The following is a 16482-nucleotide window of genomic DNA, read 5'->3' as shown; positions in this document are numbered from 1 at the left end:
CCAACACAATAACCCAGACACATTATGTGTTTTGCTCTTTTGTTGTTGTAGTGGTAACTGAAGTCCATGTAGTTAAATTGCCCTGGATAGTCTGTGCGTCACTTTTATCACATTTAGAGTTGAGCTCTTCATCTGTTTGTCATATAAAACCAGTAAAAACATCCTAAATATAATTCTTTTAGCCTGAAATGTATTTATTTTTTCCCCTAAAGTGACCCAAAAGATACAAAATTCAAACATTTTAAAATTTTAGCCTGTGGTACAGGTGTTATCAAATCTTGTGCAATGAGGCTGTTCTGAGGTAAACCTGAAACTTTTATGTTTTGTGTTCTAAGTGTTACACTATTAAAAAAATGTTTATATTAATCATTATAGACGATAGTGATGATATTTTTTTAATGATACAGAACTGAGCAGTGTTTAATGGATGTAATGGTTATAAATGTTTATATGATAATTCCCAATTGTTCCAGAATGATGTTTTCGCCATTTTCACTTTCAATAAAACATATTTGAGTTATTATGACTGTTCTTTTTTCATTTCTTAAGTAAAAGAAGATATGATATTACTGGTAATAGATGTTTTTCCTCTAAAAATGAGTGCTGTAATACCAGTAAAATAGATTCCCCCTGCTTTCTGAAACACTCATTAAGGAACAATCATATATTTATTGCTGTTCGATGGGAATTTTTATATTCTAAATAGATCTATTGTTCAAAATTGAATATAGGCACTTGTTATGAACAAAGTCTTGGCCAGGGTCAATTTTTTACATGCATCTTACTATGTGTATATATCATATATACTATGATGTATACGAATAACCCAAATTAAACCTGAAATATGACAGGTTTGAAAACTTCTCCAGAATTGTGCTTTTAGGCTAATTACAATTGTTTGGGATTTTGATATGGAAGCTTTCACCCTTTAGATTGTGTACTTTCATCAAACAACTCAGCTGAACTGACTTTTTTTTCTTTCTTTTTTTGTTAACTGTTCATTGTGATTCACTAGAGTTGCGAACGAAATTGGGCGATTAGTACATATGTTTGTTGAATTACAAGTTTATTAAATAATTTCTTTATTGTCTTACTTAATATACAACGCTGCAAATAAAATCATATTTTTGATTTATTCAGGTACGTTCCTGCCAGCAGACAGACAGGTAAGCGCAAATCCACCATATTTCTTTACGTGTTCTGTAGAAGACTAAAATAGTCTTCATAAATTAAAAACGCCAACAGAAATAACTTTTTATAAATAGGTTATCTTTACTGTCTAAATCAAACATTTATAACTGATTAAAACCTTAATGTCACATGTCCCTTGAAGCTACCATCCCTTCGCTGAAAATTCAACATTTGCTCTTTTTTATCTACAAAGAGCCGCTAATGAACACGAGGTTTCGCAAATAAGCTATCAGAAACAAAGAAAAAACATTATGTAGTAGTTTAGAGGGTGAAAGGGGGCGACTTGCAGCCACCGTCCTATTTGTGTTTAAAATCTCCAATCTTTACAAAAAGACAAACTGTCTCCAAAGGACACCTATTCCGCTATAATTGGTGTACACTGTCTTCAAAAGCTGGGGTGAGAGGTACAATGCCTTGCCTGTGAAAGGAAACTCCAAAGCACATTAAAAGTGAATTACTTCTTGTGTAAAGTGTGTTCGGGGTCATGCTGGTCACGACGCGCGCACTTCTCCAAAAGCGCACACGTCTCCAAAGGCGCACTCCATACTTTCTAAAAGGCAGTCATATTGTTGAGGGGTCTCACAAGAGGTGTACATATGGCATCCGGGTTGCAATTAAATGTTTTTAAGATGTTTTTCCTTTCTTGAAGAAGTTTCCTTTTCCTTTTTTTCTCTCCCGGCAGCTCTTTGCTAGAAAGAACAAGAGGAGGGGGGCACATTGAATGGCTTCGCTGCTAGTTTGGGATGACAACAATCTGGTCAGCGAGTTGTTGGACTTTGATTGTCCCCCTCAAAACGTCCTTCAGACAAAAAGCCGAAGACGAAAATAAAGCCCCACCTGGTACCTCTGTTTGCTAAAATAATAATAAATAGATTTCGTTTAATAAATAAGCAAAGGAGACTGTAAAGTGAAGTAGCAGAGGAAGTATTAATCAGGAGCATCAGGCAGGTATCACCTGCTCGGTAGCTTGCTTAGTTTATTGTTAAATATTGTTAAATCACTTTTCGTACCAAGTCTGCTCCGATATCTACCATTACCACAGCAACTGGCCGCTTATGTTTGCCTATACTTTGCATAACAAGCAGGACACTACAGCACACTGATAAAAAATCAAGGAGACAGACTGACAACTTCAACCCACACCTGTCCACGATATCCTAATATGGATTTGGCATCAATGAATATTTGTAAAGTGGTAATATTCAGTTTACTTTAGACTTTTCGGGCCTTTTATAACAGCAAGGCACCATCTCCTATCGCCCTAGTATATTTGTCCAGTTTATTGAAAGCATATGGTTATCAGATTGTTCCCAAAACACATATTTAGACAGAAAGTTAAGGAGAGCTTTTTGTGATCCTTTGTTGGCAATTGTAAATCATGCTTGAGCCCCGCCACGCTTCCCTTTCCTCCCTTACCCAGGCTAGAACGTATCTGCACACTGTTGACTCTTTTTTCTAATCTTTAATGTGTTAAAATAAAGTTTTATTAGAAAATAGCAACGCGTCACTGAATTGTGGCGATCTTGGACAAGTTTTTGGAGATGTCATAGCGCACAGACACAGGCTCACATTATAGAAGAAAACGAGCTTTTATTGTTGCGAAACACAAAAAGACCCTTTGTATCATCGATTTACACAGCGGATTTCACCTTCCCACCTCTCCTTTTTTAGTTTGCTCCATGCGTAATTGTCTTATCCAAATACCGGAGCTTTGCGCTCTAACGCAAGAAGCAAATGTTTATCCAAATATATGCCATTTAAAAACAACACTTGTTTAATATAGGTAAGGTTTTCTGAGCTAACAAAGAGGTAAAATAATCTTTAAAAAAGACTCATCGAAGCAATAAGTAAGGACCAACTTGTAGGAGCTTAAAGTTCTTTTAACGTCCGCCTTACCAGGTAGTGTGATGTGCGCAGAATCGCAAAGAGTCTCCCAATCTTTAACAATAAACAATATTAAAATAATAACTGCAGAGAACTTTTGCATTTTCTTCTTCATCTCGGTTTTTAGCGTACTCTGGTGCACATGGAGCTGATTTTAGAAGCCAGTCTGGCAATAATGTGCTCTGCAGGGCATGTGCCGATGTTTTGAGTGCGTAAAATGTGGCATTACAAGTACCTCTTATGGATAGAGATCGGATAATATTTCCAAAATAAAACTTTGTGTACAGTGATATTTAATTAAACACAATACAAATATTGAATACGGTTCCACCTTTTGCGCATAAAACTAAACGTTGCTTACTTTTCAACCATTGCGAAAGTCTTTTCATAAACACATTATGATTTACTATAACAATAAAGATGAAGACAGCTAGCCTTGAAAGCTTTAATGGGAATTAAAGGTAATCTGTAATCGAGTATCACATCATATATACAAGATCCATATTGTGTCTCGTGTCAAGCTTTTTTTTTTTTTTTTGCTAGACCAGCATCTCACTAGACAGAAACAAGCGCATGACCTCACTAAACCGAGGTCAAAGCAAAGCTCACAAAATGTTTTGGTTTTCTTTTCCTACCAGGACCTCCAGCATTTGACCAGCAAAACAGGGAAATTAGTGAATAGCTGGCATAATGATAAATACAAGCAATAAACAGATATATTAAGATTCCCAGAGTGGTAGTTTAGGACCACCACAATCCTGAACGCTGCATGTTTGTTGCCCCCAGACAAACTTATGGAAATCGGCTCGTAATGTTTACCTTCTCCAAGAAAAAAAACATGACCCTAGTCCATAAAATAGGAGTATTATTAGCCTGACATACATCCGTGGCACTTTGCCATCCACATGTATTTAATTAACTATTACAATGAATACACAAAGAAATGCAAGCACACTGAAGGATGAGGGAGAGGGTGAAGGACTCGCTGCCTGGAAGCTGATTGGCCACTCGACGAGCGCTGTTGATTCAGGCGTCCACGGTGCAAAAAACAGATAAGATAAAGGCCATATAAAGTGACAAGAGATGCGCATCCATCCCTCACTGTCACCTGCACATATACACTGTCTGCTGCCTCCAGCTACAAGAGCGGACTACGTCTTTATCCCAGCTTCGCCTGTCAGGAGCAGGCCTGCAAACGTAAGTGCGACTACACTCAGAAGTTTATTTATTTATTTTTAAAATATGTCCTTTAATGTTTTTCAGATATTTCATTTCTAGTTACTGGTGCAGTTGCGTTGTTATTTTTAATCAGTTAAAACATTTAACGAACTCGGGGTGTAGATACACGTTTCAGTCTCGTAGAAAAAATGGGAAACGTGATTTCCAGGGTTTGTGGCACATCTCAGGGCATCATTTGGAGTTTCTCTTTCTCTTTATAGCCAAGCTGTCTCATTGGCATCACTTTTGATTATTTTCATCTTCTTCGTCGCCACAGGATGTATCCTAAAGTAATCTGCGTCCCCGACGCCCTGCGCGGGTTTTCTCCAACACTGCGCAACCGAGTGAACGAAGCCGGTGACACTTCAGGAGACTCACGAGGACAGCTCCCGCGAAAACCAGCGACTGTTACCCGAGACGTGTCCTCAGTGAAAAACCCCAAACACAGATGTGAGCAGTCCGGGCAGCGGGGCAGGCGAAGGATGAAGGCGAACGATAGAGAGCGCCACCGCATGCATAATCTGAACTCCGCCCTGGACGCGCTGAGGAGCATCCTGCCGGCTTTGCCAGAAGACGCGAAACTAACAAAGATCGAGACTCTGCGATTTGCCCGCAACTACATCTGGGCTCTGACCGAGACTCTCCGGATGGCAGACCAGCACGCACACACTCAGGACTATCTGGCATCAGATCTGAGCAGCCCGGCAAGCGTTTTATCTGCCGAATGGGACTCAGCATCACCTTCAGAATGTGGTTATGGGACCAATGCTGACTTTAGCCACAGAAGCTCTCTCACCGCTGTTAATGAGATGAGCTGCAGAATCTTCCCAGGAGAAGAATCCAGCGCCATCCCCGTTACCTTTTGTTTCAAGTCCCTGTGTGCTGACAATGACCTGACGAGTATGTGGCACTTTTGACTCTCTATACCGCTCCATCTCACATAAAGACATTTGGGTGCAAGCAGCAGTTCCCCATCCGCTTTAGCGAGGTTACGCTTAAGACCAGGTCCAAAGACATTAGTTACCCATGTTCAGTGTTTATTCTTAAAAAGCAATTAAAGTTTTTTGTTTTGCTTTTTTTTTTTTTTTTTTTTTTAAAAAAAGGGGGGAAAAAAGACTTTCTGAAGCCACAACTGTCATTCAAATCATTCTTTGTGTTTGAAAGCAATTTAATGATCATGTGGCACCCCTAATATTTGCAACCCTACAATCAGTGTCACTAAAAGTAAAGAAAAAGAGCACAAGGGACAGTTAATAAACCAGGACGACATGAGAGAATTTGTTCAAGCTAAAAAATATTTATTCGGCAATTATATTCAAATGTATTTTGCTGTATAAAACAATGTTTATTTATTCAATAAAAACTGTAGAAAACATGTTTTTCCTTTAACAGGGATGGGAATATTCTGGCTTTCTTTTGCTTCCATGATTCAAAAGACGCTGAAATGTACAAACAGTATCAAAACATAGTGGCTGTCATTCAAATTATTTTAAATGATACGAAAAAAAAGAAATGCCATCTTACAGTATTCACTGGTTTTTCTTATAGGCCAAAGTTTTTGTGCAAATCAACATTTTCAAACACGTAGTTCCTTACTGTCCTGCCTACCAGTGACAGTACTGAAGTATAGTGTGAAAGGAGACCAGTTCATAGTCTTAAAGTAGCATTAGCTAAATATTGTAAGTCTCGGTTTATGTCTTGGTGTCCTATGGTGGCGTGCAGTCCGAGGCCGAGCTCAGTGAGGGGAACTACTTGGGAAAGACCGTAACCACGTCGTAGCCCTCGGGTGGAGTCACTCGCTCGCGGGCGTGCGTCTCACAGTAAATCTGGTTCTCCACAAAGAAATGTCCCTTCTGTTTTAGGTTGACGTTGCAGTCTGTGCAGGTGTAGCACTCGGGATGACGGAACTTGTCCCTCAGCTTCACAACCATCCCTCTGAAGTGTAAATAAAAACAAAAATAAGTGAGAATGGCAGTGAGGGTCGCTGTCTATAGGAAAGAGCATTTTCTGATCTAAGCTGATCAAGTTAGAAAACCTAAACACACATTTACTTTTAGATCTCAAAGGTGTTTTGGAGAAAGATGAACATCAGGAAACGTCTGAGTCAGAAATTAGGCCTGATTTATAATGTTTTGCTTGCCATTACAGGCACGTTCCATGTTCCCACTTCCCAAAACAGCACAGACATGAAAATGTCAGAAAATGAAGTGATACTCTCGTACAGTATCTCAAAAAGGAAAGCACTGAAATGACCCTGTGGGAGAAAAGATTCGGTGTCGTATTCTGTACACTAGGATTTTATAATCTGGCTTTAACATCCACAACCACGTTGAAAATAATGGTAAGAAACAAAAGCAATTAACCTTCCTGCCTTCTTGGGACCTTTTTGTGCCACTGCTATGTGTTAAATGGCTGCCATTTCCACTGTGTTCAGTGGAATATAACCAAACTTGCCACAGGATAGTTTTTACCTGTCAATGTTAATATTCCAGTGTGAATTCCTTAAATCAGCCTAAAATGGCTGAGCAGCAGAAATCCCCACACCCATCACCCTGGGGACCATTTTCTGCCCATTGACTTCCATTATAAACGCTATTTTTCAACCCCAAATTATCATCATATGATTTTATTTTTTCTTCTTTTCTTGGATGTCAATGAAGACTCAGGGCCTTGAAGTTTTAATTTTTAAATTGCAAAAAAAATGCAAAAAAAATAATGGCAGGTCAAAATGTATGTTGGTGCCAATCTTTGGTCCATCTAAAGGCCTACTTATAATGACAATCACATATTACTTCAACTGGTTTTTTGTGGAAATATTTAGTTTCGTTTTTTGGTTTTTGGGGCTTATAACACAGGGCGCTCATGTAATAACACTGGGATTTGAAGGGTTAAAACAACGAAAATATAATTAAAACTTTACATGAATATTTCAGGGAGAAGTAGTTTTACAAGGTTGGCTAATTTAAAGTGGAATAAAATATGGATATATGGTCTTTTTATGGTGTGGCTGAGAATGGTCCCTAGGGTGATGGGTGTGAGTTTTTTAAAGGATGGCAGGAGGGTTAATCTATTGCTAAAAAAGACGCATATTATAAGCCAGCATTGGTGAACCCGTGGGCAGACCCGTTCCTGGTAAACCCCATACTAAACCCTCGGCATGGCAGATTTAAGTAGAAGTTTCTAAACTTAGATCTTCTGATGGGACAGTGTGGACAGTGTGCTAAACATCTGTATGAAGTAAGGATTTTCAAGGATACTCTTAAAGAAAGGAAAATAAAACATTTATGGACTTTTCTAAAAATATAAAAAGCAAAATTAAAATATCTTCCAGCAGCAGGAATTAGGAAACAAGTGTGTTGTTGTTACTTCATTTGCCCACAAGGTGGAGACAGTATTTCTCCCAAGTGCTGCTAGATTCAGATGAACACAATCTAGAGGCCTACAGAGTTCAAGCTTGACCATAAAATACTTACACAATCCCAGATCCACATTTGTCACACATGGGTAACTTCTCTGTGTTCCCCACTGATGCTCCAACCTTTGTTGTGGGCGCTTTCACACTCCTGAAGCCTGATGGTTTATCCGAGTCGCCTACAAACACCAAGAATAGACTGAAAATCTTGATTGGAACTAAAAGACAACAGTCTACCAAAAAGCTAAAATTGTTTAAAAATACAATATAAAAATCCTACATTGCCCCTTAAAGTATATGGAAAAAGCATGGTATCAGTACCTGTCTCAAGAATCTCCTGAAGCACCTTGAATGAAGCAGACTGTCGAGGAGGCTCGTCAGACTCCTGATTCTCCTGCAGCATCTTGTAGACTTCGGAATCTGCGACTATGGGCGGTCGCTTACCTGATGGCTCTGATGGAGCACTAGAAAGAAATTGGGCACGTTTCAGCAAGGAAAAAAAAAAAAAAAATCATATTCAGCAACAGCATTTTGATACATAATCAGACTGGCAGTAAAAGCCCAGGAGATCAGTGCTGATTCAGCACGAAAAAAAAAACGCCAATGAATGAACCTTCTCTTGTGTTTTACTTGTTTTAAACATAGACTTAAGTGACATCATTTTCTTAAGTCACTGGATTAGTAAATACTGGCTCCATCTGCTTGGAAGCAATATTCACACTTTAATGATTTGTTGAAGCACAGCAGCCTTTCGGGAGCTGGCCCGCTACTGTAAATCTTGCAGTTAGCAGTTAGAGCCAAACAGTGTGCACATGTACTTCTCCTCCAGAAAGGATTCAAATAAATCACAGAGTGTTTAAGAGGTTTTGTGTATGTCAGTATTGAAGTAATCCTCTAAAACAAACGCAGTTCCAGTTTCCCCAATTCAAAATGAGTATTTGGAAAACAACTTAATGAAAAGCTAAGCTTGCAGAATGATCTATAAAAGTCTTTCACAGAGTATCCAAACAACCAAGCAAATCAAAAAGGAAGATGCATACAAATTCATTTTTCAATTAAATGGAAACATTCTGAATTTGAGCCACAATTTACTGAGTCTACTGCCCACAACGATTATTTACTCTGTGACCCAAGCAGAGCCCAGCTAAACTCACTCATCCTCACATTTTCAATACTGATTGATTGCCATCACTTAAGCCCATCTTACTTGTTGGGGGGGTCATTAGCCGTAGTAATGGTCTTGACTTCATCCACAGCTGAGTTGAAGTCCTTGATATTCTCTGAAGAGTACAGCCCAGATGGATTATTGTACTGGTTAGTCACCACTTTGGAGCCGAAACCAGTGAAAGGCAGGGCGCTCCTGTTGTGGGTCGAGCCTATGTGTTTCACCTCCTGCAAAAACCAAGCTGCAAAAGTTAGGAGAGTGCAATATTTATGAAATCCAAGCGTAATTGAAACAAGCAATACTCTCAGTGCACACCTGATGAGCTATAAAAGTTTTTTTTTCTTAATTGCGCATGTACAAACATGCAGTGTTTGCTAAGTGGGTTAGAAATATTGCTTAAGGTTTGAAAGTGACTGGCCTATTGTGTTTTAAGCTTCACTTTCAATAACATTTTTCTTGAAAACAGACTTGGAAACTTTGAGCGGTTCTGTCTTTTTAAAGCAGCTTCCAGTCTGATACAAAGTCACACATAATTTAGCAGGATAATGACTGTGGACTCTGCCTTAATTATACCTACGTGGCTAACTTTAACGACAGATGCGTCATGACACTGGCATGCCATCACAGTGGGCATACAAATACCACCAAATCTAGCTCATGCTTTACAGTGGGAACACGGAAATGCCTCCAAATATAGCTCATGCTTCAAGCTTCTAAAAGTGCAAAATCTCCCCGAGTCTCTGCGAGCAAGATGACTTGCGCAAAGGAGCTGACAATACTTACATAAAACAAAAGAGTGAAGCAACAGATTCTAGAGAAGTGCTTGAAATATGTGTTAATATGTGTGTGGGAGAAACAAAAAAAACAAAACTCTAGTTTTGTGACTTGTGAAACACACACACACACACACAGGGCCTGAGACACCGTTTCCTACATGAATTCATACTTTGGCCTCAACTTTCCACTCAGCGGGCAGGAACTGAGGCTTGCGTCAGGGCTTGGCTGATAAACTACTGTCTCCTAGGAAACCTCCTGTTGGTAAGTAAACAATGACTTCATCATGAACAGTAGTAGGATATAAATTAAAAAAAAAAAAAAAAAAAAAAAAAAAAAAAATCCCCAAGCCTTTGCAGGCATGGGGAGGGCAGCACTCTGGCTTCCAGAAACTGAACGGCTACTCGATTTCACTCTAAATGACAAAGCTGGAGGAGTCACTTTGTTAAAGTTCATACAGCTTTGATGCTGACACACACCCGTGGTTCTGACGCAAGATTCATCTTGTAGGGATGCGTCTTCCCCTCTTCAGATGACAGCGGCGACCACAGTTTTGTTTCTGACCTGAGGAAGACAGGAAGGCAAAACAAGGCTTGAAAGATGATCTGAGGATTCAGTAACATAAAATGCCAGGATCGCCCGCGTGTTCCTGTGTATCAGCACGTGAACGCAATATTAGGGCTGTGTCTTTGAATGCAACAGAGCCCTTGCAGGCATGCTCATGTTCTTGTTTATCTTGCAGTTAAGCCCGTCCTTTCATGCATTCAATATGACATCGCTTAATGGGAGCAAACATATGTGGTTCCAACCGTCTTTCAAAGCCCTTTTGATACGACTCCTCAAAAGTCATCAGTCATGAGTAATTTACAAGACGACACAACAGAGCGATGCGGGATTGCAACATGGTAAAAACCAGTAAAACAAACAGAACTGCTGTTTAAAAATCACTGAATAAACATGATGTCACTCGCTGAACACCTGGATTGCAGCTGAGCCGTCTCACATTACTCACTCTTTTTCTCTGAGCCTATGGCTATGCAGATGAGAATGGCACATTTAGACACAGCTTACCTGTCTATGGAGAGCACCATTTCCTCTATGCAGCCCTTTATCTTGTTCTGCGCCTCCAAGTGAGTCATGTTCTCTGTTGGTTCTCCATCGATGGAAAGAATTATATCCCCGATGCATAGATTTGCTTGGGCTGCTTTACTCCCGGGGTTGACCTACAACACAGGACATAGAAATTATAAAATTAGAAGCCACTTGTGCACCATAATTACAAATATATGGAAAACGCACCTTCTAATTGCAGCCTAAAGGCTTCCAAGTCAAAAGAGGAGAATGCCATTGTTTTAAACCTGACCTTCAAGAACCTTTAAGCAGCTGTCTTTGTTAACAGTAAACAGAAGCGAAGGCACTTGCAGAGTCAGGATAAAAGCTTCCTGGAGCCCAGATTCTCTATCTGAGATAAAGGCCTAAAGCAGGGAGAGGGACCAGGAATTCCTAATCACTTTTCCATGGGTGGGGTGGCCTGACCACAGTAATAACCTTCACAAGAGGGGAAAAATGCGGTGTAGGCTCAGAGGAGTGCTTTGCTAGCTATAATCCGGTTCATTACTGCCACCAGAGCAGCACCCTGTATGAAGCTTAATAAAATCTTAGCGCTAATGAACACCAGTGAGGTGTGTCAGCTGTCAGCGCATGACAAAGAGGCTCCGATGGGTCCATGGTCACTCAGTGATGTCAAAGCATGGAGTTGAAACTTTTAAAAATCACGCTTTAAATCTTAAGTAAATTCTGTAAGAGACCAAATATGAAAACCATTGTTTGGGATTAGTGCATTTCTGGTTCGGCTATTATAAAACTACTGTTTTAAAGTAGCTTTAACTCTCAGTTAAAGACTGAAAAAGATACATAAAAATCACAATTCATCAGAAATTCACCAAAAATATATTTTACCTTACATAAAAATGTATGTTTTTAAATATTAAGTGGGGTCCACGGACCACCGCGTTTGCTCCTTGAGGTAGCACTAGCAAAAATTGCCGCTAACTTAACTTTTAATTACAATAAACTGAGAAAGCTAACGCTAGTTTAGCCGTTCGTTAGCCCTCCGGTTAACACAAGCTAACCGTTAATCGTCAACCAGCCTTCAGTAAAGTCGCGGGGAAACAATGAGAGGTGAGAGTCCAGGTGCGGTTACACTGAAATGCGGGGGAGAAACTAACAGTAAAACGAACTTACCCGGGAAATAGCCAGTGGCTGCTCGAAGTCCTTTCCTCCAACCAGCCTGAACCCCCAGGGGCCGGGACCCTGCAACGCCACACGGAGAGGCATGGTGTGAAAGTTTTGAAACAGAGCCGACGGTAGTAAAGGAGCTGCCTCAGACCTCTGCTTCACTTCCTACTGCAATATGACGTGGAGTAATCAATGGTCAAAAGAGTTTGAGGCTGACTGCAACTCCACCGCATTAGTGGAGGGGGAGGACCCTCGGATTACAGTTGGACGAATAGATTTTGAAGTTTCCTCCCTGATAAGTGAGACCGAAGATCGTGTATGAAGAAGATGGATCACTCGCGCACACGCCACTGACGTGCAGAATTGTGGGATTAAGCCACCATACTGGGTGAGTAAGCCCCTTGGACACAGCGACTGAGTAGTGGCCATCATTTTCTTCGTCACGTGTTTATCTTATTAAGAAAATCTGAAGCAATGAAAATACTGTTGTGTGGCTTATGACACTAGTTATCAGGGTCCCTTCCCAGGGCTTCAACTCACACCTTGCCCTAGGTGACCTCGATAGGGTGGGGCAAGCTCTCACAGTTGTTTCACCCTTATTTATTTGTTTGTTTAATCTTTATTTTATTTAACCATGAAGTCGTTTAAGATTAACATAATATTTTCAAGGTAAACCTGGTTTCAACCCCCAGTGATGGCAATGACCCACGCCTTTCTCCACACAACTCACACGATCAATATGGGTCCTTCAGGACCACCTCCAAAGAGGACGCTGCCTTTATGGGTTAAATGCTTGGGAAACTCCACCTTTTGTTTTTAGAACAGAAGAAATGTCTTGTATGAGGGCCGAAACGTCTTCAAAAACTTAAAAAAAGACAAGCTCTCAAGACCAACATGACCTGGATGACTGAGAATCTACACAGACATGGTTAGACTTGAGCATGACGTGTAAGTGATTTCAGGATTCACAATCTTTGCACTGCTAATGGCCGCATTAGTAATGCTGGTGTGATAAAGAGAATGCATGTTTGAGCCTGTAATTCTGCCTGGAGCAGTTAAAGCTCAACCAAGTCACTTTACATTGTTGTGATTATTAAAATCAAACTTTTCCTGGTACTGGTCTGGTGTTGAATGTGCAAGGGTGTCTTTAGTATTGCTGCTAAGGTTAAAAGAAGCATGTGAAGACTGAATTTGCGCTGGACTGGGAGTAAGTTGTTTCGTTTTGGATGTGTTTCTGTAAGGACTGCTAAAGTCAGCATGTCTGCTTGAAGGTGAACCACCATATGTGATGGATGAATCACATCCTGACTGGGCTTCAACACTTTGCTTGAGTCACTCTGAAGCACACCCTGCACACTTATAGCGCCCACATTTGTCGAGCATGATGGATCCAAAACACAAGCAGAGGATGAGGATTAGAAGGGTCAATTCTTCATAAATGCAGAAGAAAAATGATGGCAAAGAAAACATTTAGAAGAAAAAAATACTATAAGAAGTCACTAATTTGATTACATCTGTAGTTGTTATTAATTCTTGTTAATTATGTTTTTATCTTGTCACTTTAAGCCTTGATTATACTGAGACACGGGCAGCTGGAAACACCTCCTGCAGACTAGTAAATCCTGTTACCCTTCTTTGAAGTCTCTGCAGACAAGTCCACGTGGTCGCAAAAACAAGCAGGCACGTGGATGTCTGCACAGCTTAGCCCTTTTGGAATTTTTACTTGTGTTGGAGTTTGTTTATTTTTTTAAGAGTGCCAATGTGAAGCACTGAAGCATGCTATAGCTTGGTCCCAATTCAGTGACTGCATCCTTCCAATGCTACAGAGGAAGAGGAAAGGACGGTACTGAACAGGCCAGGCAGATGTGTATGGACACAACCGTGGTAACGTAAATGAAGCATATAGAGTCTACAGAGGGGCAAACGTGCCAGTGTAAACACGTTCCCCTGTAATATCCCAACTACACATTGCTTGTCATGGATGATGCTGCTCTTCAGTCAAATGCTGATTGGTTGACAAATGGGCCAAGTTCACCAGAAATGGGTTTCCATAGCCGAGCAGGTACATCCACCAAGTGCAATGCAAAGAGTTGGATGCGGTGGTTGTAAAGCACACCTTCACTGACCAGTGGAAACATGTTTTCTGGAGTGACAAATCACACTTCTCCATCTGGCAATCCAATGGACAAGTCTGGGTATGGCAGTTTCCAGGAGAACGGTATTTGTCTGACTGCACTGTGCATAGTGTAATTTGCCTGCACAGAGTCCTGACCTCAATCCAAAAAAAACCACCTTTGGGATGAATTAGAGCAGAGACTGTGGCCTTTTCGTTTAACGCTAGTGTCTGAATTCACAAATGTGCATCTGGAATGATGGTCAGAAATTCCCATAAACGTGTAAAACTTGAGGAAAGACTTCCCAGAAGAGCTGAAGCTATTATAATGTGAAGGGTGGGCTGACATCATATTTAAACCCTATGAATTAAGAGTGGGTTGCCACTCAAATTCATATGCATGTATAGGCAGACGGGTGAATACTTCAAAGATCTTTATCCTATAACTTGCATTTTTTAATGCTCGTTGTGCCTTGAATTACATTTTTTGTTGTTGATGTACATAAATAAATGTGATTAATCTCTCTGTTTTTTTTATTTATTGTTCTTTATCGGCACATACATCCACCCATAATCTTCGGCTCATCCAAATCGGGAGTCTATCCCAGCGGAAAATGTTAATTGATGACTATCCAAATACAGTTCATGAATAAATCACATCTCTAAATATCAGTACCATACAATTTCCTTATTGAAAGAAAACACTAACTTAAATCACAGTGGTCTAATCTTCCTTTACTAGCAGTAAGGAGAAGAAATTAATTTTTATATTAAGCAGTTCCACTGCAGTGGCTATGGTGACCCGTTTGTTATCATCACATCAGAACGATTACTTCTGAAGAGACCCCACGGACAGCAGCTTCTTTCCAACGGAGATTGCTTGATCTCCAGGAACTCCTTTAAATTCAGCTGGCCTTTTAGGGCCTTTCGTTTAATTTCTCTGGTGCTCTTGCTTCCTCCCCTGTCCAAAGACATGCATGTTAACTGATGATTCTAACCGGGCTATTGGTGAGGGCTCGATAAGGTGTTTACAGTATGTGGAATAAAACAAATCAAAGTCTAAAACACTTTGAGTGGTCAGCAATGCTAGAAAAGCATTACATTGTATGATGACAGCTGTGCTTTTGTGCACACCAAAGCAGTTTAACCACTGGAAGGCCACAGCCTCACTGTGTCCATGAAATTCTGCTGCGTTAACCTAGAAGCTGGAAGCTAAAGGTGTTCAGGCAGGAACTTTGTGTTGTTGAACATAACTGAGACCTTTTTTGGAGGAACTTGTAGTGTTTCCTCAGAATAATGAGGAAGATGTGAAGCACTTTGCCAACTCATGCTCTGCGGCTTGACGAACTGATCGGCCTGATTGCTCACTTTAAAAAAAACACCATTTAATTTTCATCCTCGTGGTGAATGATTGCGTAACACTGTGAAGATACTGATACAACTCAGAAGTGCTGTAGTTCCTGTGTTACCGAGAAGATGCACAAAGTAATTCAGAATAACATCATATGAAATTGCAGGACACTGCCGATCCTCCCATTCAGCGAAGGTTGATAATACAGTACTGTAAAGTATTATCATTGCATTTGGTCAGCTACAACACCTAAGGTGACAATTTACTACTGATTCTTGGTACTGATGCCTGGATGTACAAATAAGAGAACCACAATTGATGGCAAGTATTAAAACACAAAATAATATCAAAGATTTTGCATCATACACTGTGAAGTTTGGCCAAAAAAGAAATTAAACATTCTTTGCTTTTAATTTAATTTTTCATTATTATTAAACTGATATTAAACAACAAAAAAGTGCAACTTTGCGATGACCACATTATTTTTAATGAAAGGACGTTTCTCTGAAAGCAGAGCAGAGTGGTACCTCTTCCTGTTTTGGACCTCTCACAAGAGCTTCAGTTCGTTTTAGAGACGTCGGCCTGCCCTTGCGTCACCGTGTTATGTGCAAACTTACCATTTATGGTAGAGCTAAATCCCAGGATGTGGAATGTGCCGCTCCCAAAAACTGAATTCCTGCCAGAGGGCCTCTGCTGAAAGTGGAGGAAAAAAATAAAGGGGGGGGGGCAAGGCGGCCAAACTGAATGAAACACGTCCTTTCTTGTGGGTTTTGCTTTGTAATGTTAGGTATGCCAAAAAGTCTGTGAGCCTGTTTTAAAGTGACGCTGTTATCAGTTCAAGTGGATATGGATCAAGTGCTTCTGGCTGTTCTGTCAGCAGGACTCTGAGCGGCTTTCAGCATTTGTTCACTGTGATTACAGGAGTCTGACATTTATTGCTTCATTTCACCCAACAGCATTCACCCACTTTCCTGAGTGCAGCCACAACACTGCACTACATCAGAAATGATCATCAGATAACACAGCTGACGTTCAACAGTCCAGAGGTGAACAGCTCCCCTTCGAACCCGTCTTGTAGGCAAAGTTTGAAGATCTGCTTTTTCAAAACAAACAAACAAACCAAACATAACCCCCAC

The 16482-nt window shown here is 40.3% G+C and overlaps 2 protein-coding genes across 2 annotated transcripts; one reads left to right on the top strand and one right to left on the bottom strand.

Annotated features, from left to right (window-relative positions):
* Positions 1-4178: 4178 nt before the first annotated feature.
* neurog3 (neurogenin 3) lies at positions 4179-5210 on the top strand (the record flags this gene model as incomplete). The annotated part of the gene is made up of 2 exons (XM_080869480.1): positions 4179-4272; positions 4571-5210. The coding sequence occupies exon 2, from the start codon at positions 4572-4574 to the stop codon at positions 5208-5210; it is 639 nt and encodes a 212-aa protein (XP_080725606.1). The 5' UTR covers positions 4179-4272; position 4571.
* Positions 5211-5569: 359 nt separating this feature from the next.
* On the bottom strand, positions 5570-12111 carry pdlim1 (PDZ and LIM domain 1 (elfin)). Its single transcript, XM_080868579.1, has 7 exons — positions 11889-12111; positions 10716-10867; positions 10124-10208; positions 8913-9097; positions 8027-8169; positions 7767-7884; positions 5570-6228 (listed from the first exon to the last, which is right to left on the bottom strand). The coding sequence occupies exons 1-7, from the start codon at positions 11979-11981 to the stop codon at positions 6042-6044; spliced, it is 963 nt and encodes a 320-aa protein (XP_080724705.1). The 5' UTR covers positions 11982-12111; the 3' UTR covers positions 5570-6041.
* Between the last annotated feature and the right edge of the window lie 4371 nt (positions 12112-16482).

This window comes from Rhamphochromis sp. 'chilingali' (genome assembly GCF_963969265.1).
Source record: "Rhamphochromis sp. 'chilingali' genome assembly, chromosome: 20".
Taxonomy (NCBI): domain Eukaryota; kingdom Metazoa; phylum Chordata; class Actinopteri; order Cichliformes; family Cichlidae; genus Rhamphochromis; species Rhamphochromis sp. 'chilingali'.
The sequence above is the reverse complement of the archived record's forward strand: the minus strand, read 5'-3'. Positions and strand labels throughout refer to the sequence as shown.

What these genes read in the sequence shown, in the direction of transcription:
- pdlim1 (XM_080868579.1), bottom strand. Translation starts at nt 11,981, where the DNA reads ATGCCTCTCCGTGTGGCGTTGCAGGGTCCCGGCCCCTGGGGGTTCAGG. An exon ending in AGCCACTGGCTATTTCCCGG is followed by an intron (nt 10,868 to 11,888) that starts GTAAGTTCGTTT and finishes CCTGTGTTGTAG; the next exon opens with GTCAACCCCGGGAGTAAAGC. An exon ending in ATGGTGCTCTCCATAGACAG is followed by an intron (nt 10,209 to 10,715) that starts GTAAGCTGTGTC and finishes TGTCTTCCTCAG; the next exon opens with GTCAGAAACAAAACTGTGGT.